The sequence below is a fragment of the Triturus cristatus genome, chromosome 1_2 (assembly GCF_964204655.1).
Source record: "Triturus cristatus chromosome 1_2, aTriCri1.1, whole genome shotgun sequence".
Classification (NCBI taxonomy): domain Eukaryota; kingdom Metazoa; phylum Chordata; class Amphibia; order Caudata; family Salamandridae; genus Triturus; species Triturus cristatus.
Genome location: NC_140580.1, coordinates 317,548,119 through 317,574,357, shown reverse-complemented (window position 1 = coordinate 317,574,357; position 26,239 = coordinate 317,548,119). Strand labels below are relative to the sequence as shown.

The 26,239-nt window shown below is 40.2% G+C and overlaps 1 protein-coding gene across 1 annotated transcript in view; it reads right to left on the bottom strand.

Moving 5' to 3' along the window:
- Window positions 1–3,573: 3,573 nt before the first annotated feature.
- ADAMTS14 (ADAM metallopeptidase with thrombospondin type 1 motif 14) overlaps window positions 3,574–26,239 on the bottom strand; it is a 446,572-nt gene continuing 423,906 nt past the window's right edge. The window contains exons 20-22 of the mRNA XM_085603877.1: window positions 16,610–16,739; window positions 11,593–11,706; window positions 3,574–8,179 (exon numbers count right to left, since the gene is read on the bottom strand). Of these exons, the coding sequence (XP_085460003.1) occupies window positions 7,599–8,179; window positions 11,593–11,706; window positions 16,610–16,739 (825 nt within the window). The 3' untranslated portion in view covers window positions 3,574–7,598. The remainder of the gene's footprint in view (window positions 8,180–11,592; window positions 11,707–16,609; window positions 16,740–26,239) is intronic.

Here is a 26,239-nt window from a genome sequence, read left to right as displayed (position 1 = left end):
AGATTTATGAGAATTCATAAACCTGGAAATGCGTCAGTATGCTGCGCCACCCTAGGGGTGGTTTAGCGAGGCGCAACAAGTAGAAATGTTTACATTTTTCATAGTTTTTTCCTCTTTTCAGGCATGGTGCATTCTACAACACACATAGGAAGAGGAAATCACCTCTTTTTATTGTTTTTGTTATTATTTTTATGCAGAAAAGTACCCCTTTCTGCACAGAAACAATCTCCCCCCGACACAGGCACACATGCACCATGGCGCAAGGGTGCCTGCGTGGTGCATGGCAGCCGATTGCGCGCCTGAGCAGGGTAATGCACAGGAATGTGTCATATTGTTGTAAATATGACGTATCTTTGTGTTTTGAAAGTGCCACAGCGTGGCGCAGCCAAAGTGCTTGTGGTGCCGCGCTGCAGCACTTTCTTGTAAATAAGGCCCTGAGTGCTTATACAGTATAAATGTTTTGCTATATAAGCAATTGCGTAGAAGAAAGCAGTATGTTTTATATAAAACACTGTCATTGCACCTACCTGAGGAAAAGTTAACTCATGTACATGTCGTAGGTGTAGGTTTGGGCAATGGCTGTAGTGTAGGTGTAGATTTGGCTCACGGATATAGTACACCAAATATAAATACAAGTGGATCAGGAACATGTACAACAAAGCACACCATTGCATTGTGATGGTGTATGTATATTTACAGGGTGGATTCAATGATTCTGAAACTAAGAATTTATCAGAAAGGAGACAATATGTCCTGTTTTTGTGTGAACAACTTTTGATTGTCAATCGGGATGGCATGATTTCAGAACCATATAAATAAAGACTGTTGTTTGTTTTATTTGAATGTCATGATTTTAATACTGCCTATAGGACCAATAGACAGCACCAGTTAATTGGGGCACATCCTTTGCCAGTGGCAGTTCTGAGACAAACTTTCTGCTGTACTGGATGCCTCTTCAGCACAATCATGCATCATGCTACTAGAAGTTTTTTTTCAGACACTTTTAAATGGGTGACATTGTGATAAGCCTCTCTCATTCTCCAATGAAGATGCTTAATCGCAAAGGCACATCCCAGCTTCACTCAAAATGTATAGGCAATGCACATGAGCTACTTTCTCCTTCATTGAGAGCCTTCTCTCCTAGAAAAAAACCACAGAAAGCTCTGCTAGAAGAATTTATTGTGTCAACTATCTATTTTTCAGATCCAACTGATACATTTTGGAAGTATGTTCTCTCTATGAAAAATAGATCGAAAAGGATCATCTCGATCACTTTATCAACCATTGGAAGTAAAGGTATTCATGACTATACTGATCACTAGTGAACAGCACCCTCGACCCTATGGTGGTGCTGCGGGACAGGTGGACACTAGACATTGGTCCCCTAGATGAGGCTGACAGGACAGAGGCAAAGATGGCCCCAGAACCCTGGTAATCTCCACTAAGTTTCACCATATACAATTAAAGTACCTAAACAGAGACTATTATATCCCATCATGGCTCAGAAGAATGAAACAGGGACTAGACCCCAACTGCTTTAGATGCAAAACTAAACCAGGAACCTTCTTCCACACAATATGGTCATGCCCCATAATACAAAAATATTGGTCCAAATACGCCCAACTCTCACAGAAGTGACAGGCTGGGCCATCCTTGCCATCCCAAGAATGATACTTTTGGGTCTGATAAATTAATGGGGTGGGGAGTACAGGCCATCAGAATCTTAGTGGCACTCGGACGTTTACTAGCCACAAGGGATATAGCGCGACATTGGCGCTCCACCAGGGCACATGGGAGAAAGGATGCAGGGAATTAATTGGTGTGCAGGAGCAGAACAATATGTTTATGAATCCAGAGGCTGTCCTCAAAAACATAAGAAAATATCAGGAATGTGGCTATAATACTCCTGTACGTTAGAAATACAATTCATGATTTTGCTCTCTATTGTTCCTTCTGACAAATTCACCTTTGCTTTGAACTACATGTAACAATGTTGTGATAACGGTTATATTATTCATGTGATTTCAGCAAATTAGAATGGCATACTAAGCCACATTTTATCATGGCATCAAATAAAAAGGCCATTTGGTGTCACTTTCTGTGATCTGATCAGGTGGTCAAAAGGTGTGTAAGGTCACTTGCCTCATTTTAATTCCACAGTAGGTGTCTACGGGACAAGAGATAAACTAAAATACATTTCAGTCTTCCGAATCTACAATTTACATATTCATGGTCTGCAACAATGAAAGAATGTTTAAAATGATGAACATGTTTTGCCTGGCTCTCAAAACATATGCCATATTTCTACACAAACAAACATTTATTAACTGAAGTCACAGGAAGCAACATGTTCGATTTCCATTGGCCAAGACCTAGTTGTCTGATTAAATTAGCTAAAGTCATCCCCTTGAAATGGAGGACAATAGGTAGCTACCATCTGGCAGAAAAACAAACTGGGGGGGGGTCCAAGGGAAGTTTAGAGACCAGCGAGGACAGATTCCCCAGGAGTTACTACAAAACACAAAGAATACTCGGGTCTAGCGTGCTTAAAGAGCACCACAAAAGACAATAGCAGAGATAACTAGTCACTAGTGAAGAAGTTCTTTAATTAGGACGAAAACCCATCACCCACTGAGGTGGCATGCTTCATCATCTGGGATTCTCCTCCTGGCGGAGACACCTAGCCACACCAAGGGCTACAACCCCCTCACTGTGAGAGAGGAGCTCAGTGAAGTTTTGATTCCTACTCTACCAAAGATATGGTAAAATCCTCAAGATGTGAAACATTAAACTGGTTGGGTAATGGGCGCAGTGCAGGAAAACATGTAAAAAAGTGAGGTATGTGATGCTAAAACTAACTACTAAGGGCGTAAATAACTTTATTAGCTCACTCCTAGTGCCAGGATTAAAAACAGTGCACCTCCAGTGTGGAAGGATATTTACTGCATGTGACAGATGAAACAGGTCTACATGTTTCGCCCAAGTCAACCCATGAAGGTGTCACGGCCTTCTTCCGGACCTAAAAATAAAGCGCTACTCCGTTTGATGTGAAACAGTGATAATTAAGCTAAGTTCAAGGTAATAGAAAAAGATACAAATACAAAACCAGTAATCCCACTTTTGGTGAATCCGATTTACTGGTTTTCCCAGTTGATTACGAGTAAGAGGCCTCACCTCAGCCTGGTAACAGCTCAACCAGAGGTTGAAGCTCTTCTATTGCCCGGGGTACCAACGGAGAGAGCGGTGCCTCCCGTCCTAAGCTGTTGCAAAAAGTGGAATTACTGGTTTTGTAGTTGTATTTGTTTATATTACCTTGCACTTAGGTTATTTTTCACTGTTACACATCAAACGCAGTAGCACTTTATTTTTAGGTCCTGAAGAAGGCCGTGACACCTTCATGGGTCGACTTGGCCAAAACATGTAGACCTGTTTCATCGGTCTCCGCCAAGAGGAGAATCCCAGATGATGAAGCAAGCCATCTCGGTGGGTGATGGGATTACGTCCTAATTAAAGGACTCCTTCACTAGTGACTAGTTATCTCTGCTATTGTCTTTTGTGCTGCTCTTTAAGCACACTAGACCCGAGGATTCTTTGTGTTTTGTAGCTACCATCTGGCCCCAGAAGTACTCGGGACAATATTGAAGTGGACATAGGCAGGATCAAGAGGGGGGTCACTTCCCCAAGTGGATATGCCAAGACATTACCAAAGGACAGAACATTGCCTCCGGAATCATACAAATATTATATTTTAATGTGGCCAACTGCAGATCTAAAGAACTGAAAATAGAAGGGTAGATACCACCAAATGCTTCGACGTTACTTCCGGTCATAGTAATTCAATGGAAACAGTTACACTCACTTTATGATAGGCCCAGACGTTTTTGTCATTAGGCAGAAGTGACTTATACACTCAAGTCTACTATGGAAACTTCAGTGGCGATTGACTTTTGCTTACTGACTGTCTACTGTGCACACTTCAGTACAATTCGCCCCTCCCCAGTTCATGTAGACTGCATGCAGCAGGTACAGGTGCCCTCGTATAAAGGAACGTGCTGTCAATCTATGTTTTGTGCGAGTTCCCCGAGGCAGGGAAGGAGATAAGCACAAATATTCAGAGATGATGGTTGGAGTGCAATCCTTTGAACTATCTATGGGTATCTTTCCAAGAAGGTGCAAAACGGCACCTTAGTCTTGAGTTCATATGAAATGATGGACAGATCAACACCAGATGATAGCAGAGCTGAAGCTGTTTGTTCTTACTGTCTGAAACTGTGTCTGGCTCCATGTGGGAACATTCACTGTGAAGCGCCTTAACGTTATATATATGAATGTACAACATAATACTTTATAAAATTACATGATGGCAGTTTGAGCACCATCTTTCCACCATGTTGCTTGGCACTTAAAATTTTATTCTTAATTTGCTTGACAATCGATCAGAAAATGTTTCTGGCTGCCATGTTCCTTTAGATCTCTATTTTGTCAGCCTTCGATTTATGGCAAGATCTTGTAACAGAAATAGGATAGTTTCTTGTAAAAACTGACAAAGGCCTCTCATGGCAGTCCTCGCACATTAAGTAAGCTTTTGAAGCTAGGACTTAAAATCACTGTGACTACACGGTTATTCAGTTTGTCCCGCCTCCGTTCTTGAAGGGTCCATGACAAGCACCGTTGGGACATGTATCAGAAAATAAAAAATTAACTACATTGATGATTAACCTCCTTCTTTGACTTTCATACCTATTCAGGTCACCTAATAAATTCCTAATTTCTCAAAAAACTTTTGCCTGTGGTACAAACCAATGGCGAATCCACACACAAATAGACGATAGCGGCATGGACGTTTTTCACTTTTGAGTGTTCCTCAGTGAAAATGTCTAACCATTTCCTGTCTGTTCTTTGATTCTGGTGTGAACTTTATAGACAAAGGGAAATGGTTGTCTATTTAAATTATTTTAGGGGAGGACTCTATTGTATTTATGCACAGTACAGAAAAATCCTTTTTCCATCAATGCATTATACTTTTAATAATCGATTATTTGGTGTGGTGAATAGGTGTAGTGCTCCCTTAGAAACCCTGATAATTGAGAGGATGTAGCTGCTTCCTCGTATTGATCTTGCTTTAGATCCACTGTATAATCTGTGGGAGCCATTGTGGCTGTGTATATGTTGCATGCAGCTTACTTCTTTACTTTCCGTAGCACTGAATACCTTTGAGCAGAATGATATTTTCTTGAGTCCAACTGACTATGGTGTACGTTCATGTGGTATGGAGAAGTGGTGCATCATGGGAACAGAAACCGACCTAAGCTTCTCGTCATGCATTGCATGCTGGTATGGTGCGTACACATCAGATCAGCAGCCAGTTATGTTCGCTGTACTCCTTAAAGCCCCACGGGAGAAGCAGGCAGTGCCCTGGATGATGTCACATCCGCCGTTTCTAGGTGTTTTGTCTGCCCTAGGCGAGAATAGAAAAATGCCACCCCCTCCCTTTTACTACCATCACTCTCTGCCCCTGTCATCCAGGCTAGAAGAATTAATGCATTAAATATTCCCAAACTCATGATTTTTGCCGCCCTTCCCCTTTTGCAGCCCTAGGTGGCTGCCTAGTCTTGCCCAATGGTAGAAACTGCTTGTGGAGGGCACTGTCCATACAAGGGGACTACATTGATGCAGTCATGGCTTTGTAGTTAGTTTTCAATAGGCGCGCAATGCGAAAATGTGCATAAATGGCTTTCATTGACCACTACAATCACAAGAAGAGATCACTTTCATAGGCCCAATACACATTTTAAATAGTGAACGCTATATTAGCAGTTACGATGATAGCACCAATATAATCAAACTCTCTTAAGTGAAAATAAAGAGATTTGAATGTGTTTTCTTTCTACTCTCAGTAATGCCACACCACATGCTGAGCTTGTTCCTAAACTGCCAGCCCTGCTTCCAAACTGACTTTCAATTACAATAGTACACACTTTGGTAATACACACTTACCATATTAATGTGCTTTTTCAGTTTCGCCAGTTTTAAAATCGATTCTAACCCTAGAATGGGGATGGAGAATCTGCTCCCCATTCTTTCACAAAATGTCTCTCTTTTCAGCAGTTTGTTCCTGATGAATAACGCCTTCATTAATACAGTAATACTTGACAGCGCACCACTTGTTAAACTCACCTATCATGAAAAAATACAGAATTTAGCAATAGCTGCTTTCTGGCTATCAAAGCCTAGGCCATTGTAATAGAATTACATTTACATGGAATATTTCTCTAGGCCCTTGGCTTCTCGAAAATGTGGTTCTAGTAATGTGTCGTCTTCCCTAGCCACTTTTTGGTCTTAATTTACTACTTAAAATAATGCTCGAATTCCCCAGCAAGCCACATTCAACCTGCCCAGAAAATGCTGTCGCCCTTCAGAAGACATCATCATGTATTACGGATTCTTAACAGTCAAGGAGGGACAACACAATTCATTGTCAAATCTCTTCACCCCCTGGGTTTTCAGTAAGGGACCCAGATGTAGTGGTGCAGTTTTCATCTCAATGTGTTCATGCAGAACATTTCACCAGTATTTAAGAGGGTAGTACGAAGATGTTCTGATTTAACCAGAGGGAATGATGTTTAAAATAACAATGTGAAAATACTGCCCACTACTGGCTTTCCTACTTTTATTTCCATTACTTTGGAAATTGCATTTTTAAGCAGCAAAAAATGGGTATGTCTAATTCCAAAAGGCCTACGGTCGAGATTATGAACAACAGAACCATAATGCTCATAGTGACTGGCAACAACAGACCCAAAGCTGTCCTGGCTGGAAATAAAATCTGTTTTATGTTGGACAGGAAGCTCAAAAATGACTCCATCAAATATCTAACATCTAATGCACCCACTATTGCTCTAGGAGGTTCGAGGTGACTTCTCCCTCCATATCTCTAGTTGTAACAGGCACTTATGGTTCCTTGAGTATGTCAGGCACAAGAAAAAGGGTTGTTAATACAGGACTGTGCTTGCCTCATTTCTGACTGACCGGCATCCTTTGCTCTATCTCTTTCCATCCAGCTGGTTTCCACCTTACATCAAATTTCTATTTTAATCTGAGCAGGGGACCTTGGTGGTCAAGGGGGCTCTTTGCGAACCAAACATGACTATACTGGGGTGAAACAGGACAAAAAGCACCGTGCAGCGCTACTGCCTTCATCCAAGATCGACTCCGCGTTCCGAATAGCTCTTTGAAGCAAACACAGCACCACTTGATTAAGGATGAGCTCAACAGCATGGGTTTACAGCTTCAGCACAGCACCACTTGTTAGAAGAACTTTGTTCAAACTTCTGTGTATGGAACATTTAGGACAATATCAAGTGCACTCAGTTTGCACTGTGAGGTAACGTGCACTGAGCTTCATTGTCTCAAAGCACAGTGGCTATCATTTCTTTCAGCCTAGTGATCACCAGAGTGATCTTCCTTAGTTCCTTGCAAATTTAGGAAGTGCTAGAGTCAAAGCATAAAAACATCTGTGTTGTTTACAACTGTTTGAGATCTTGTCTTTCGTATGAATGCCTCGATACACCTGAGAGTTTTAATGGGTACCCCGGAACTCATGTCACCACAGGAGACCTGCGCACCCCCCCTTGAGAGTCATCTCCTTCCTTCCTCCTTCGTGTTGCATCCTGGGATAATGACAAGCTGCCCTTATTGTGCTTTTTAGCTGACGTCTTCTCCCATGGAAAAGCAGGACTGTCCCAGAGTTCCTCTGGGATTTGCCCAGCAGCCGTTGCTGCAAACTGGCTCAGTTGTCTCTCTGAGCCCACAGCAGACATGTTTCTGCCCTCAGGCTCTGCCAATGAGGTCCTGTTTGCTTCTGATCTTTCAGATCCACTCTGAGGGTCTTGGGCAGCCTGTGGGCTATTTATGTGTGCGGACACTCTGGTCGCCACTGTCACCAGCTTGCTCCGAACAGTTGGGAGGGAGGGCGTCTGTACGAGGGGAGTTGACATCATGGCTCCATCTGGACCTCTGTTCTCCAAAGCTGCTTGCTCAGAGTTTGGCGGGAGGCTCGTCGTGTAGCTCTTTTTACCACAGGACTCACAGCAGAGCTTGTTGTAGCCAGGTATAGAGCAGTAGCGGACAAGGACTTCCATTTGGCAGAATATTGATTTGTCCCCCTGGCATGACTCCTCTGCAAAGGAAAAAGATATGAGTGAGTGTACAACAATAGAATGATTGCAGACTTCTACTTGTATATTCTTCATTGCATAGAGAGCTTGACTTGCTGCTTTAACATGTGAAATAAGACGCCTCTCTTCAACATGTCATATCCAGTGCATAAGATCGGCTGAATATTTAGAATGAAATATTTTGGTAATGTGTGGAAAGATGCTGGACACTTGTGTTCATGTAGGTAGCTCCTTTATCAAGAAGAAGAATATACTTGATGATAAGCGTATATCTAGAAGCAAAGTTGGGAGCCGGGTAGCTTCCTACTCCTACTCCAACTCCTCCTCCATCTGATATCCATATTCACACATACACAGAATAAGCTCCGCAACATTCCATATAGAACTCACATTCCAGGATGGGCATCAGGAGATATCAGGATGGGCCTAGAAGAAGCAGATCCCTCTGCATCTCACTCCTCCCACATAAACATTAACATGTAAGGATCATGGTCCAACAATTTTTCTACATTTTTTGAGTGGAAGCCTACACCTGGTTTTGGTTTCCATTCTACACAAATTTCATAATATACATTCAAATAAAATTAATTGACCCAAATTGAGAGAGAAAAGGGCGTAAAAATGATAAAGAAGGTGGAAGAGAACAATTCGGAAAGCAGTGACAAAGGAGAATGCCAGGATGAAAAAGATTATGCAAGAAACTGATAAAGAGACTGGAGGTGTAGGGTGGTAGATGAAAGAGGGGTGGGGTAGAACCATGACTAGGCAGCCTTGGTAGTCAGTATCACTGGTGGGGAACTAACAAATAAACACTTTGGGCACCACAACTTACTTTCTTTCAACAAATTAAGGACTGCATCTTCCCCTAAATGTTGGCTCAGTGTTTCAAGAAGACACCAATGAGTTTTGAAAAATGTTCACATTTATTTTTTGAGTGAAGCGTTCAATAGATTTTTACATTAATCATGCAACAAGTATTTAAGATAAACACTGCCTTGCTGTCGTCATAATTTAATTGTACAAATCAAAACCCCTTTAGCACTGAGTCATGGAGTGAGATACATTAGGGCACCAGCACAAATAGGCCGCCTGCATTGCCTGACTTTTTGAATCTACTTTCACACTCACTGAATTTGAGCTACTAAACATATCCCAGTTAAATTATATTCCATGCCTACAGCCTATGTACATATCTAGTTACAACCGCATTTAAATAGCAGTGTAGAAAAGGAGTATTTTACATCACACACACATCACACATTTTAATTGACGAACATCACATCAAATTTACAATTCTAGGCACAGGCAACTAAGGGCCAGATTTAGAGTTGGATGGATAGCACTTAGTCCATCATGGTGGCATAGGACATTAGGTCCTTCTCTCTGACGGACTACCTCTCACCAAATTTAGAGCTCACCGCAAGCCCAGCGGTGATCTTTGTACCTTGATAGGAACCACCATAAAGGTGGTTGCTGTCAAGGAACAAACTGTTCGGTGGACATCTGCCGTCCATTTTGAAAGTGGGCGTTTGTTATTGAAAAACAAAAGCTAATGACCCACACACGATGGGAGATATAATCCAGGGTGTGTGAGTCAATTTTTTTTCTGTCCCTCACCACAAGGTTTTTTCTGACAGTGACAGACAATATAAAAATCCTATCCGACCATCAACTCTAAACAGAGTGGGCAGTGTGATATCTTTTCTCCAACAACCCATACTAGATCAGGCCGTCCGAGTTTTGGCTCCGTCAAGGAAAGCTGATATCTACCCACTTCTAAATGAGGCGGGCAGTACTCTGTTGTGTTTGCAACAGGCTAGTGTCTCCACCATACTATAAATCAACCCCTGAGTAACTTGTGTGGTTCCCCAGCTCCGAAGTCGACAGCTCCAGCCATTACGCCACATCCACTTCCCACTTGTAGGGATTGTTGGTTCTGTGTTAGGCAGCACTAACAGGAGAAAGGGGCTGGTAGACGTTGCCTCCTGACGTGAGCCCAGACAAGTCTTTTTTTTACAAATGAACCACTGTACGCTTCACAGTTAAATACAGGAGACAGGATTAGAACCTAGGTCCTTTATATTCCAGGATCTGCAGATTAGCCACTACACCACATCTGCTCTTGGTTTCCCAATCACAAATCTTATTCGTTTAGCATGTGGGGCACAGCTTCAGCGTATCTAAACAGCAACATAAGGTATACCTTAAGTCGGAGACCCTGAGGTTAAAGTTGAGGGGTGTCTGAATTCTGGACTCCAACTCTAAAGATTATGTAGCGAGGGCTCAGAGTGAGAAAGACTGTAGTATTATGCACCAAGCCTAGAAACAGTTGCATAGATGGAACATTTTAATGTTGCCTGTCTTTTAATGTAAGAGAATTGTGATGGGAAATTACAATTTTATAGGTTTAACAATATCTTTTTTGCAGCACATGTACCATAATATCCATTAATTTGTCAGTGGTATATCCGACTAACACGCCTGGGAGCAATTCAAGCAAACACTGAAGGTCTTTTTTTATCAAGATGGGAGCAATTATTTATGAAATGTTAATAAAATTAACTGTGAGAAAACATCCGATGCCTTTTAGAACTTCTGTGAGCATCCATTTTAATTACTATTATTAAGCATCAGAGAATCAGTAGTGCCATCACTTCTAGACGATGCATCATCCTCATGTGTATCTAGAGAATTGTGCGCTGTATTTCAGAATGGTATCATAAAAGCACACCCTCGCCTTCTGAGGTGATGAGCGCTTGCAGAAATGGGAGAATGGGCTATGGCCTACCCAAGGGTGTTGTAGAGGCACCTAGCCATCTATTTCAGGCTCATTAAAGCACCTTTATTTCTCTCAGCTCGAATGAAAGACAGCAGGACCTATGGTTTAAGAAAGTTGGTGTAGTCAGATTGATGCAGTGTGAGTCAAATTGTGTGTTTCTCCTGAGTATGGTTCTAAAAGACCTAAGAGTCATAGGATGAATAACAAAAAAAGATTTACGATCAATATGTGCTATATATTGCTCTGGCGAAAAGTTGGAATCTCTTATATATAGGTTTTTCTTACATTGAGGTGTACATCATCTGTTGATTAGGTCCAGAGCTATACCAGACTTTACAGATATCCACCTGAGAAAAAATGCACATACACTGGATCGAAGTTGGAAACACGAAAACAGCCAGAGCTTCTCCTGAAAATCTAGATGGCTTTAGCTCATGTACCCCAATATCCTGACACAACATATTTTGAAATAATACTTATATTTCCATGCACAGATCCTATATCAAACGTATCTGGAGTTGAGCCCCTAGCTCTGTGCTTCAAGACGTCACTCTACCGCAAGAAGAAACGCTAAACAAGCAGTGGGAGAGGTTTGCCCATCTATAGAGTCAAGGTTTGTTAGGATCAGAAACTTACTTGAAGATATTTTGTTCACAGGATTTTTTTGGACATTCGGAGGTGGCACCCACTGCATTTTTGGAGTAACCAGATCACTGGTATCTGTGTTTGAAGCAAGACTTGGAGGCTTTCCTGTCAAAAATACAAACAAAAACAACACAGTGGTCATAAAAGGCAGAGGTAACTCATCACTGCTGAAGTGCCTAAATGACTTGAGATACAACTGACAGTCTCTCTTATTTCCCAGGTTGAAATCTGTATCATACTTAGTTAATGCAGTCATGAACATTTAAAGTCAATGATTTATCGGATGATCCCGGCAGGGGAATCATTTAGGTGTCACCAGTCATTGCAATAACAACATACACAGTCTTCCCAGAAACCTTGTGCCTGATTCTGAACCCCAACCTTTTCTGAAACTTAACGGAATCAGGGGATCCTCCTGGGCGGTTGACGTGACCACCTACTCGGTAGCCGCGACCCGTGCAGGTACGAGCGGTGGGGCCAGGTGGGGGTGGGGGGATTTCGACCGAAGACGACAATAGAAAATTAAATCAATAAAGAATTTTTCCTCTACATCATCCGTCGAAATCCCCTCTGACCCGGCCTCACCACCGCACCACTCTTACCTGCACGGGCCACAGCTGCTACTCAGTGGGTAGTGGCATGGATTAGGGCACTTCTAAAACCTGAGACCCTCAGCGATCAGATGTCTCCTAAGTAGCTATTGATCGTGGGGATTTAAACAATGCCACATGTCCATACCAATGTGGCAGGATGAGCACACATTTAGCACAATGAACCTGGAGGTCTGAAATGTTGTGGCACAATCGTGGATAGACATAATATGGCACTGTAGCAATTAAAAATGGAAATTGGAATATAATCCCAAACAATAAGGTGAAATCATATAGGAGAGGACATTTATTCTATAATCTGAAGTAGTAAATAAAGTGCTAGTGCTAAATATTTCACTTGAATACACAAAGATGTCTTCAGAAATCTTAAAAATGCAATCGCCACACAAAAGTTTTTAGTTGTTTAACACAGATCATATCCTGCATGGAAATCTTTTGCCCCACAATTGTGAAATAGAAGCCTTACTTCTATCTTTAAATTGTAATATTCTACACTCAGCATGTTCGAAAATGCACGTGTCGAGCAATTGTAGGGCACGCCATTTTTCCTGGCTACTTCTTTCTTAAGTTCTAATCCTCTCTTTTGGCGTGACAATACCAAGCCAGAATTGTGCATATAGATATGGTGCCTGGATTGGTTCAGGTTCCTGTAGGTCACGATCAATGCCCTATGCAGACTTATAATGAAGATTTAAGCAGTGTGGGGGTATTGCTGGCATCTTGAGTCTGGCAGGTACGAACTTTGTATTTTTTTAAGTGACGGCCATATCATTTGTTGGCCTACAAGAGAGTTAAAAAAGCCATCAGGTGTATGATGCCATTTGCGAACTCTGGAGGCTGCGAATTAGTGAATGATGTCAGTATGTGTCTCAAAACTAAAGTGGAGGTCGCAAACAAAGCAGCACAAAGCAGCATTCTATAATCCTTCTTGTTGGCGTTTTGTAGCAATTCTGGACTGGGTAACGTAAAGTGTTTCACTATATGGCCCCTTTAAGACACCTCCTAGAGCAGACTTATCAGGAGTCAGCTCTTGGCTAAACCAAATCTCAATCCAAAGGATTAATTGGTGTAAAAATGTCTCAAGGCTAGCACTACAAACACTAAGGCCTTCATTACTACGACGGTCGGCCGGACCGCCATAGTATTGGCGGGTGACCATCTGAGAATGAGTCGGCAGTCCCACCTGACCTATTGTGATAGGACCGCCATGGAAGGCGGTGTTAAAGGGCTCTTTTCTTGTGCTGCGTACCAGGAAAAGGGTTGCAGCACAAGTGGCAGTAGTAAAAGGCACTTTGTGCACATCCATGCACTGTGTGCCAGGCAACAGGTGCCTAGCACACAGTGAATGGGTGTGTGGGGGGGCACTACGAATACCACCCAGGCAACTTAGCTGTGGCCTATGGGGGACGGGGGCCCTGCTTGGGGCCCCCAAAGTCCCTTTCGATCTGTCTTTTCATTGCAGTGGGCCTGCCATGGATGGCGGGTGGACCGCCACGGATGGCCTGTCGGTAGCAGTCCGCCCGCCATCATAACGAGGGCCAAAGTTTGAAATGCAACAGTAATGATGTTGTACCTTTGAACAGCAAGGGTAACTGTTCAATAAAGTTTTACAGTGAGTGTGCAGCATAGCCCATACTTCCAGAGAAACACTCCATTCTGGGATCTTAAAATGTCAGATCTCTACAGACATCCACGTTTAGACTGACTGCAAAGCATCCATATGCTTATAACAAATCCATAGACTGCAGCCCTCTATACATTAGTGCAGTCATACACTGCATGGAGTCCATATCTTTGGCATTATACTGAAAAAACTGAGCCTGACATAGTTAAAGTTGGTACCAATCTTTATTTGTTTCTCAGTGATTGTAAGATTATGACTAACCGGAGTGGGTTAACTTGCCACACACTTAGTTAATTTAATATGAGAGCCCATTCTACATGGGAGGATACAAATTCATTAAGCATGTACTGGACACCACTGGGCATCTCAGATATAATAGCTTCATGGCCTGTATAAAGGGAAATATATGGACGCAGTTCTAGTTGAACATAGGAGCTTCATTATTAATAGACTCTATAACACTCACTGAGGCATTGATGAACAGACAGAGTACTGTTCTCGCCAAAACGTTCTCTTGTTGAATCACTTTTGTGGTTGGAAAATCACTTGCGGGTTCCCTTTTCCCACCGACTACATTCTTAGACATTCTTGTTTACACCGCAGCGCACTTTTAAATGGGTGCGCTGAGTGCATAATGGAACAGTGTTCCCTAGCACAGTCATTGTGCTATCCCCTGGGCAGTAGCAAACACTGGGGGTGGAGTATTAGTGAAAGATGGACTGGCATTTTGAAGCTGCCAGTCTGCCTTTCACTGTGCAGATGGCAATCCTACGTGCACTTTAAAGGGAGGCAGAGATACCCCACCAGGCAGGTTCAGTGAGTGACTGCACCTGCCTGTAGGTGGTTGTCTAGGGTGGTCATAGGACCCCCTTCCATAGGGTGCCCATGGGGGATGCACGGACTGCACCACTTCTCCGTGATAAGGAGTAAGCTCACCCTTTGCCTCTGCTGGCACATCTGTCATGAGGCATGGGTGCAGAGGCAAAAGGTTCTTCATTTGGATGGAGCCACACCACCCTGCAAATGAGGGAACACTCTCTTGAGATTGCACTTGCACACATTTAGAACCGGTGCATTCAATATTACGGAAGGGGATGGTAACACCTAATCGGGAAGCACGTTCAAAAAAGTAGTCACTAAGATTGCATGTACTAGTCACAAAAAATAGGCCCCACAGACATTAATTTCCGTACTATAAAAATAGTGTTTTTCCTTTTGTTTAACTCAAAGAGGATGAAAATGTTTTAAATAATAGAAACAGGGCCTTTGCCATTCTAGGGACCTGTTACGAATAGAGAGCGCTATTCCCATTTGTGGCATGGCGCACCTCTAAATGAGTGCGCTGGGCGCAGACTCAAACAACGTGCCCTATCACAGTCAAGGTGCTAGCCTCAAAATCATGTATGCTGGATGGGGTGGCAAATCGTTTTGCTATCTATCGGTTAAGCTATGGAAATCTTTACAGAGATGGAAATTCTATCATTTGAGTGCTTCAGTGAATAATGGAAAAGTGTTGTGTGCACCAGATATGCTGACTTGAAAATTAGATTTTTATCTGTGGGTGGGGGGGCAGGCATTTAAAAGGCAGAAATGCAGTAAAATGATCAAAGTGATGGGTTTTGAAGATCAATCAAGTAGTAGCATGGTGCACTGATTTTAGCAGGGCAGTTCAGAATGTGTAAATGCCTAGGAAGAGGCCATCTCCATTCCCTATTGAGGATGGTTTAAGGGCATGCATAACATATCTGAAGTCACAGTTTGAAATATAGTGTGTTTATTTTTAGGAGCCAGAGTTGGTATTAGGAACTTGTCTCCCTCACATAGGCACTGATGTGCATGAAACTGCAGTCTGCTCAGCTATTTAAAACAAAAGCGCTTAGATTTAGTAATAAGATTTGAAAAGTAAGAGTTGAGGAAACCCGTGAATGCTGTCAGTCAGCTGTGGGCGAGGAAGGAGGGGGACAAAAACTGGATTTCAATAATGTGCTGTTGAGCCATTCAGATATGGCTTTCGTTTATTTCATTATCCTCAATTTTACTGCATTGGTTGTATTTTCAAAATTTTGTATGATACTGTATTGGTTTAAATTGCTATGTGAAAGTATATTAAATCATGATTAAGGAACTGCATTTACAAATAATGAATGTCAAACATTGTTTTGTTTTTTAAAGTATTAATTGTTTATATGGACATGTTGCCTTAATAGATAGAAATTTACTACTAAAATATTTTTTTTTTTTTTTTTATTTTAACATGGTTTGCATAATTGAATATCACATTTTATTACTTCTCAGTATCTCAGTTCAAACTCGTTGTTCATAGGACCCTTATTTTTAAATTCTGGCCTGTATTGTATGTTCCATGTGTTTACTACAATGATATATTCTGCAGAGTCCTTAGGAAAGAATTTAAAACAAATCTTAATATGTTATTGTCGATAGCCACAGACAAACATTGTTCTATTTGTACTTGCTCAACCAGAAATTATTACGTTATTATTAATATCCTATGGCAAAATCCCTTTATATTAGGACTTGTCTCTTAATAATATTTCAACCCCATACATTCAAATCTGATTAAAATTCTGTATTTTGTGCCAAGTAAGTACAGTTAAAAATTTTAAAAGCTAAAAGCAGATCCATTATGACACAATGCAGCTGTCAGAGCAGAAACACAAAAGTGGAATATTTAAACCTAAACGACATAAAAAATAATAAGTTTGATTTTGTCCCAGGTCATGGTGTTCTGAGGTTAAATCTATGTTTCTGTTACCTGGACATGCAGTTGTTTTGCAGACTTGAATGGTCTCTGGTTTCTCGTTATCACACTGCCCAATGCTGTTATCGCTGGCTTTGCATACCACCTGGCGCTGCTGGATCCCTTCACCACAACTAGCTGAGCACTGGGACAATCAGCAACAAAACAATTAAAGGAAGCCATACATAAAAAACAGAGAATAAATGATACATACTTTACAAAATTTGATTGTACAATAGCTCATGGCCATCATTATGTAGTGGTTGCTGTAACAATCTCCCACCAGCTCATAATTGCAGATGAGGGATTAGACAAACAACTGCTGATGGGAATGACAAAACAGAGTAAAAAAACGGCAAATAGTTGATGCACGCCTTCACCCATGAATATGGTCTTCTAGACCCTTCTTTAGGGATCAGCAGGGTATCCCTGACTCTAGAAAACAAGAATGTTCTCTCTCTCCATCTCTCTCTCTCTCACACACACAAACACACACACACCCAAACATCACCAACCCACATTAAGATTAGAAAATAGCTGATCTGAAGGACATTTCTTGGAGTAATTTGCAATATCTCTGTAGAATGACAGAAAACAATCTAAAAAAAGAATTGGTACACTAGTACTGTGTAGGGTCTGTTTCAGTATCAAGCTTTTGTTATCCTTGGAAAGTATATACAAAAACAGAACAGCCACCATGAAATTTAGGGACAGATTTACTAAGAATGGAGATGGTATAAGTGGTTGCAAATTTTACTGAACCCATTTTCATATTGCGAACCGACCTATCTACAGATAGATACTAAACAACACAATGTCCTGGGACAGAGAAGAGTAGTTATTTAAATGAATATTTCAATGTATAAATTAAATATATCATGGAAATCAATCTCTGAGGAGAGAGTATATTTGGAAAATTCTCAAAGATGTATTACAAAATGAGCCATAAGCATTGCATAGAAATTCTGCACCCTTATTCTTGACTCCGCACTTTAACACTACTAGACACTAAATCAAACAAACCTATTTCAAATACATATACAAAAGGCAAACAGTGAAGAAATATTCTCATCAAGAGGAGCCAACAGTAATATTTTCCACAGAGCGTTCAAAGAGGAAAAACCAGAAATAATATTTCCAAAACCTTTTGACCTCTCTATTGTGCAGAAGTGTGTACCAATGTACAAGTAGGTCAGATTCCAAAGATCAGATTTGTAGTGGGTCACAATTCAACCTACCTTATGAATATTAATGTGGCAGGTTGCAAATTGGGACCCACTAAGATTTACTGCCATCACAGGGATGGTGGCCTGCTGGGGTCTGCAGACCAGCATGTCTGTGACTGCTTTCAAATAAAGCATTTTTTTTACAAAAATGCAGCTGTTTTCCTTTACGAAAAGCGAGATGGGTTTTAAATAAGGAAAAGTTTAACTTCCATTTTTTAAGAGTAGGCAGTAGTCAACAGGAGATATTTTTGTCAACATTGATGAAGGGGTCCCTTGAAGACCCCTTGCCACCACCTTTCAGTCGTCAGTAAAACATTAATGATTTGCATATGGGATTCAGTTGCAAACCATTAATACAGCCCACAGTTTTGAATACCATATAACTGCTTGGTTTATCATTAATTCTTCTAATGTAATAATATGTATGATCTGAGTTCTACCTTTTGTTTTAGAGTTATCTCCTCTTATTGATGTTATAGTTCTTTATGATTTCTTTAATGTACTTTTATGGATTTTAATCAAAACCGAATAAGGATTTTTATTATTATTATTATTATTATTATTATAATATATCCAACTGTGAATCGGTATTTGGAAAGGATACCCTAAAAATTCCCCTTCCACATACTGATTCAGTATGTAGTCACAAACTCAAACTGTGATTTGGTAACTTGCGACCGAATTGAAATTTGTGTTTCATACAAACCAAAAAGCCTTTTTTGCGGTCGCAAACAACCAGGTACTTCCCTTGGACCCTCCCACAACACACCCTTTGCAAAGCTGCAACTTATATTCAATAATTGTAGATTTGCAGCTGCTCTGGGAATGTTAGCAAAGAACAGCCCAAATAAACTCAATGAACAATAAGTATCAAACTTCCTATTCTTGTATCTAGCTAGTCCACATCATAAAACTAGTGGACAGAGAGTGTGGGTGCGCTATCACTTAGATATACACCGTATAATAGTAATGCCGGAATGCAGGGTAGGGGACGGTGTTGACCTCAAGAATAGATTACGCAATATGTCCCTAAAGACAAGCATTGCATAAGCAAAAATACAATCAATAGGAAAAAAAGGAGTGACTCAAAAAGGAGTTTGAGCTGCACAATTTAGGGACACAATGAAGGTTTATTAAAATATTAAATGACAATGCAGAAGGCAAAAGTATAGGTCAATTCAATAAATCAAACATAGAAAAGCAATTGCCATAAAGGCTAGCAGTAATAGAAAAGATGTTATAATGAGCAAAATCAGGAAAATAGTTTAAGTCCATATGTTCAGTAAATCAACAAGAAATCGGGCAGCTTCCCTAGCAGCCAAAGAAGAACTAGCTCACCGCCAATTTGAGGTCTTTTTTAAAACTATTTCCCGTCATAGAAATCAATGAAGAATTGCACAGTCCGATTCAAATGAGCAAATGTATCTTTTGGACAGCAAATCACACTTCAGCATTTTAAAACAACATATAAACCCATCATTTTAGCACTATCCCCTAATATGAATATATTAAACACTTTCTGACCTAATTTCTTCTGAAGTGACAAACCAAACGTGTTGGAGTAAACAATGGAACTAGTCATCATTGTTCTATCTACAGCGTGCAAACTGGAAAAACCTGAATATAGCTAAGACTTCCTCCATAATTCTCCAAGAAGAGCATATCATTACAAGAAAAATTCACATTTTGCTGAGTGCTGTGTCAGAATGAGAGAGAATAAACACACACAAAATATTATGAAACAGCAGCCATCCTAATCAAAATGGAGGCAAGACATAGTTGAGACATAGTTAAGCACAGTCCAGATAAGTGTATTTCTAAACATCTCAGTGTTTACATTTCAATTGAAAATTGGTTTATGTCAATATAGACATATAATTCTAATCAGAAATCTTCCCACAAGATTCTAGGGGCAATGGAAAGAACATATTGGCCAAGTCCTTAAAAATGTTGCCAAGATGTGAAATCTAATTTAGTTTTCATTTCAAAGTATTTTACTGGTTTTTAGGGTATAGTGATATCTTATTTCTGATGGTTTGCACTCTGACCACTAAATCTAAACATATTAAGAGATGCAAGATACAAGAAAATACTTAGATTATCCGACAGGCAAATCTGGGGTAGTCTGTAAACTACCACTACAGATCATAAGCAGCGAAGGTGACAAGCAGATCTCTCTGCAGTCCATCATCAATGTTGTAAATGAACTCTTTAATAGGATTCACAAGTCTAATCAAAACTGAGGGCCACATTTACAAACCCATTGCACCGCCGGTGCGTCACTGTTTTTGATGCACCGGTGGCGCAGTGTGTCTAGCCATATTTACAAGGCCATGTAAAGTCACTCATTAAAGATTAATGGGGTAACCCAGTGTCTCACAGAACAAGGGGAACTGGAATAGGATATATGCTAATGGTTGGTTTTGTAGAGAAAGGTAGAATTGCTTCAAAGCTCTTTGCTTTTATCTTGACCACTAGGAAAACTAATCAATGGTATACAGTCAACATTGAATACCATACAGACAAAAAAATAATAAGACTGATGTTATAGACTCAAAATGTGACCGATATATTAAATGTCATATATCGTATAAAACAGATCTACAAATATGTAAAATCACAAACCTGTTCAACAACATATATCATTACATACATAAATATGTGCCATATAAATATATAGAACACAATCCAAACATTTAACATTCACAATTAACTGTCACGATTCACATAGAAGTAAACACTTAATTCTGCATCCGTATAGACTTAGTTTATACATTAACACATATAGCCTTATTATTTAGCACTAATTTGTGGAATACTAGTATGGAATGCCGGATTAGTATGTTGACGTTTCGACCCCTATTCAAAGAGTGCTATTGCAAGACATCACCCAGGGTCTTCTGCAGGACTATGAATATATTTCAGAGTAGCCTGTATACAGGGGCCTTGTGGTTGCTATAAGGAGGGGAGGGATCCCAATAGTCTCGGAAAATTTCCCAGTACTCGAGTCGGGCGTCGGGGACAGACGGATGCTGTTGCACCATCATTAAAGAAAAGTTCTAAATCACGAGGATGCTTGAAGCACTTTTGGCTCTTTTTTCCTAAAGTCTCCATGTAGACAGGAAGTTGAACAGAAAGATAAGTTACCCTTTGATGAGACCACGCAGGAAAGTACTTACCTGCTTTCGATTTTCAAGGTACATATGGAGGATTTTCTGAGAATATATATATTTTTTTTAATTTTTATTTTTTATTGAGAGTTCATAGACACAGAAAGAGATTACAAGGGTCATCAGGCATGCAGATTAACATCAAGAATTAGGAATTTGGAAAATATAAATATGTATAATTATAATCACTTCATTATAGCATAACAGCAAAATAAATACAACATAAGCAGTATATTAAACATCAGCAAGCATATTAGTAAATAAAGTGCATAGTGAGAATAGGAAAGAAAAGGGAATTCTGCTGTAGGATTGGATCTTTTAACACCTATCTAAACATATGAAATGCAAAGTGTCATTCTCATAGCAGAGGATGTTGATCCATTTAGCTTTCAAACGTGCTCCAGTGCTTATGATAACTCCTGAGTGCTCCTGCTCTTAATGCATATTTTCTTTCCCTACCCTGGATCCGAAGTAGTTTAGCTTTCCATGCTTGAAAGGTTGGAGCTTTCTCTGATTTCCACAGTTGTAGGATTAGGGATCTGGCTATTAATGATGCTAAAAAACAGAGCCTCATCGTGTGGAGTGGGGCTCGGAGAGCAGCCTAGTACTGCCATTGATATATCGATCTGGATATTGGCTTTGATCGAAATAGAGAGGTGTTTTCCTATTTCTTCCATGATTCCGTTATTTTTGGGCATTCCCAAATGATATGACTCCAGGTGCCCTTCTCTACGCATCGAAAGCACTTATCTTCGACCAGGGGATAGATTTTGTGGAGAAATGAGGGAGTTCGATAAATAAGCCATTTACTATAAAATTGCATACGTTGGAAGTTCGCACCGCGGAAGATTTTTTTATTAATTGTATTAATTTTATCCCATGTCGGTTTGCTAATTTCAACGTCTTCCCTCTTTTTCCACCTGTCACTGACTTTAGTAAATACCTCGATTGCATTATCCTCTTTTAATACTTTGATCCACATGCTGATTTTCTTTAATGAGGGGTCGTTTAATGCTGTTGATGCATCTCTTTTGTGAAATAAATTAGCTATATCGCAATATCTAAGTTCCGCGTGTAACATACAAAAAGACCATTGTAGGATTGTACTCGGTAGATGGATTTGCCTAAGAACTTCTTCCCATTTTTTCCATCTATTTCCCACAAGAAAGTCCTCTATTGTCTCGAAGCCATTCTCACCCCAGAGTCTCGCTGTGTTAATATCCAAGCAGCCCCCTTCGCCAAAACTAAAATTAGTTAACATTGTTGAGCTGCTTAAATTGGAAATACCATAGAATGACAGGTTTAAATAGCCATTGGAGAAACTTATAACGGACCTTCTTTGGATATTTCGTGATTCTGACAGGGTCCGTTATTTTAGATTCCAGCAGCATCCTTTTCATAAAAAAATTATCTGCCATGTAGTCATTTAGGAAAAAAAATCTAAAACTGTGGTGTGCAAAAGTAGCAAAATAATAATCTCTAATATTTGGGAGGGACAGTCCTCCTTGTATTGTTGGAAGATATAAAGTGCTAAGTGCTAATCTTGGAATTTTTTTAGTCCAAAGGAAAGAGGAAAACAAAGCATCGACTTTTCTAAAAAAAGAAACCTGGATAGGACAAGGGGCAGCGCTGAAAAGAAAATTAAAAAGAGGTAAAATTGACATACGAATTAAAGCAACCCGGCCCATTATGGAAAGTGGCAGTAAGTTCCAACGATCAAGGTGGGACCCGGCCTTTTTTAACAGAGGTATATAGTTTAATGAATATAGATCTTCCAAGTTATCCGAGATATATATTCCCAGATATCTCTTTGGGCATAAGTTATAATTCTGCCTAAATTCCGGCAATAAAGTGTCAACAGTGCAATTAAGTAAAATTATTTCAGTCTTATTAACATTTATTTTGTAACCTCCCAGTTTTTGAAAATCAGAAAAGATTTTAAAAATTTTCACTTGACTTGCAGGCTTTGAATCTAAAAAAAGGGCAATGTCATCTGCATAGAGTTTAATATTTGTCATTCCGACTACTGGTGCTGTATCGGACATTATGCCCCTGATTGCAATGGCTAGAGGTTCAATAAAAAGAGCAAATAAAATTGGCGACAGGGGACACCCTTGCCGTGTACCTCTGCTAACCTGGCATGTCCTGACATTGCAGTTGTTAATAATGATGTGTGCCCTAGAGTTAATATAGAGTTGTTTTAAGAGAGAGATAAAAGCCTGCGGAAAATCAAAACTGTGCAAAATAGCAAAAAGACAGTCCCAGGACACCAGATCAAAAGCTTTTTCAGCATCAAGGAACCAAATTTATGCTTTCACCTTGTCAATATTTAAATAATCCAGTGCCTCAAGTAAGAATCTTGTATTTGAATGGAGGTGTCTTCCTGTTATAAAACCGCACTGATCCGGGCCTATAAGAGGCCCTATTATTTTATTCAGCCGGTTCGTTAGAAGTTTCGTAAAAATCTTATAATCTATATTTAAAAGGCTTATGGGCCTATACGAGTTTGAATTTTCCTTGTCCTTTCCTTTTTTTAAAATGCTAACCACAACTGCCGAATGAAAGCTTTCTGGGGGGGACCCTCCTTGTATTAAATAATTAGCCAAAAGGAGGAGTTCTTTGCGCAAAGTCCCCTCAAATTTTTTTTAAAAATTCGGCGGGGAGTCCATCATTCCCATTTGCCTTACCATTAGGTAAGGAAGAGATTACTTCATCTAATTCTAACCTTGTAAAGTCTTTGATCAAGAAATTGTTATCGTCGTCAACTAATTTAGGTATAGCGAAAGATTCTAAGAACGCAGAGATAGTCTCACGTGTGGCCGGTTCGGTAGCTTGATATACTTCCTTATAGTGATTTAAAAAAATCTCACCGATGGAAGCTGTGGTTTTAGCCTGAACATTAGTGACAGGGTTCATTAATTTCTCAATCCTATTACGTACTTGATTTTCTTTAGCTTGCCAGGCTAAAAGTTTACCTGCATATTCGCTCTCCTCATATAACCTTTGGGCATAAAAATTACTGTTAACATTACCCAGATCGTAATAAAAGTCTTTCATTTTATTCTTTGCCTCAAGGAGATTTTGCCTAGAGTAAGGGGATCTTGTCCTATAGTGTTCTTGAGTTGCCTGCGTAAGATGTACTTGTAGGTTTAGCTTTGCCTCCCTTCTCTCCTTCTGCTTTGGGATTTCTTTAGATGTAATTATTCCACGCAAGGTGGCCTTAAAGGCATCCCAGGTCACATTGAGTGGAGCTGTACCTCTATTTCTTGCAAAGAACTCACAGATCTCTTCCTCAATATCAGCGCACCATTGTGTATCCAATAAGTTATACTTATTAAAATACCATCTCATAGGTGGTTTAAATTCGTGCCTTCCAACATTTAACTCCATAGAAATTGCTGCATGGTCGGAAAATGCGTTTATTAAATGAACATATTTGTGTACTTCTAACCCGTATGATGTTAAAAAAAAGTCTAACCTGGACGCTGAATTGTATTTTGCTGAGTAGCACGAATAGAGACGTCCAAACGTATTGCGCGATTGCCAATAGTCAACAACGTCAAGATCTAACTTGCAGCTCTGTAATGCGATGGCCACTTGAGGTTTATTCTGGCGCCTATCTTTTTTTGAAGAATCAACTAAAGGGTTCTGTAAAAAGTTGAAATCCCCTCCCCATATTATTTGCCCAGGTAATCCTGTTAGTGCTTGCTTCAATTGTAAAATTGGCAGAGGGTCGTCTATAACTGGAGCGTAGATTGTAGCTAAAATTATATTTACATGGTTAAATTTACCATGTAAAAGTGCCCATCTGCCACTGGGGTCAAAGAGTGTACCCTCCAAAATAAAGCTCACATGTCTTCCTATTAGGATGCAAACCCCTCTCTGTGCAAGTCCAGCTATAGAGAAGATTTTATGTCCAACCCAGCCCTTGAAGATTTTATCAGATTCGGTCCGGGTTCTATGATGGGTTTCTTGTAAAAAGATAACATCAGGGTTCAGGCTCTTTAGCCAACACTCAATAGCAATTTTTTTACGGGGATTAGTCAGACCGTTTACATTAAAAGAGACAAACTTCAATGTATTACTCATTCCTCAATAGTTATGCAAATACGCAAATCTGAGCATTTGTGCAAACATAGCGGTTAAAATAAGGAGGAAAAACAGACTTCATTGTATTACTCATCTCCCATTGGTAGTGCAAATATGCAAAAAAATCAGTACTTCGATAGTCCAAGTAGCAGCAAATAATTAATCCGAGCAATTGTGCAAACATAGCCATTAGGATAAAGAGGAATAAACACCTTATGTGCAAATACGCAGTTTTCATAGTTCGTTAAACTCGGGACTATAATATTTAAAATGCCAAGGAAAAAAAAAAAAAAAAGGAACACCGCTAGGTAGGATGCTACCGCTAACCATTCCTAAATGTTCCATTTCCTTCTGTAGTTCCAATTGATCAAACAAATTCCTAATAAATGAACTCTCTTTTTTTCCCTGCAACCCCACCAAGTGGAGTATGGAAAAACATATTGCCTTTGAACTCTCTTTTTTCACCCTTGCGACACCGCCCTTCACCCCCCTCCCCCCTCCCCTTGAGTGGACGGAGACCCTAGTGTCCCACTTCCGTCCTTCTCTGTGTCTTCTTTTTGGATGCCATCTCATTGCATCCTTGTGTGCTTCCTGTTTCCGCCCTCAAGTAATAGTGAATCAAACAAGATTCAGCGACTTATTTAATTTATTACCCCCCGAGGCCATCAAGGAATGTCTGGGCTTCATGAAGAACCGAGAATATAAAATTTTTTCCTTTAGCCAAGACTTTGAGTTTCGATTGCTGCACTATCATAGCTTGGGCTCCCTTACTCTTAAATGAGTCAATGAGCTTCACAAAGTCCCTGCGCCTGTGAGCAGATGCTGCCGACATATAACCAAAAATTCGAAAATTATTCGCCCCCTCCACGTTGAAAGTTCTTTTAGAAAATGCGATGTTCAGAATTTTTTCTTTTATCCTGAAGTCTGAGAAATTAAGCAAAATTGTTCGGGGGTATTTCAAATTATTTGGTTTATGTACGGGGACTCTGTGTGCCCTTGTGATAGTAAGGTCGCCTTGTAGGTCAGGGATAGCTTTTTTCAATAAAGAGTCTGTCCACCTGACTACATCTTTATCCTCAAGACCTTCTGGTATGCCTACAAGGCGAAGATTCGATCTCCTATTATAATTCTCGAGGTCCTGAAGCTTTTCCTCTAAGTGG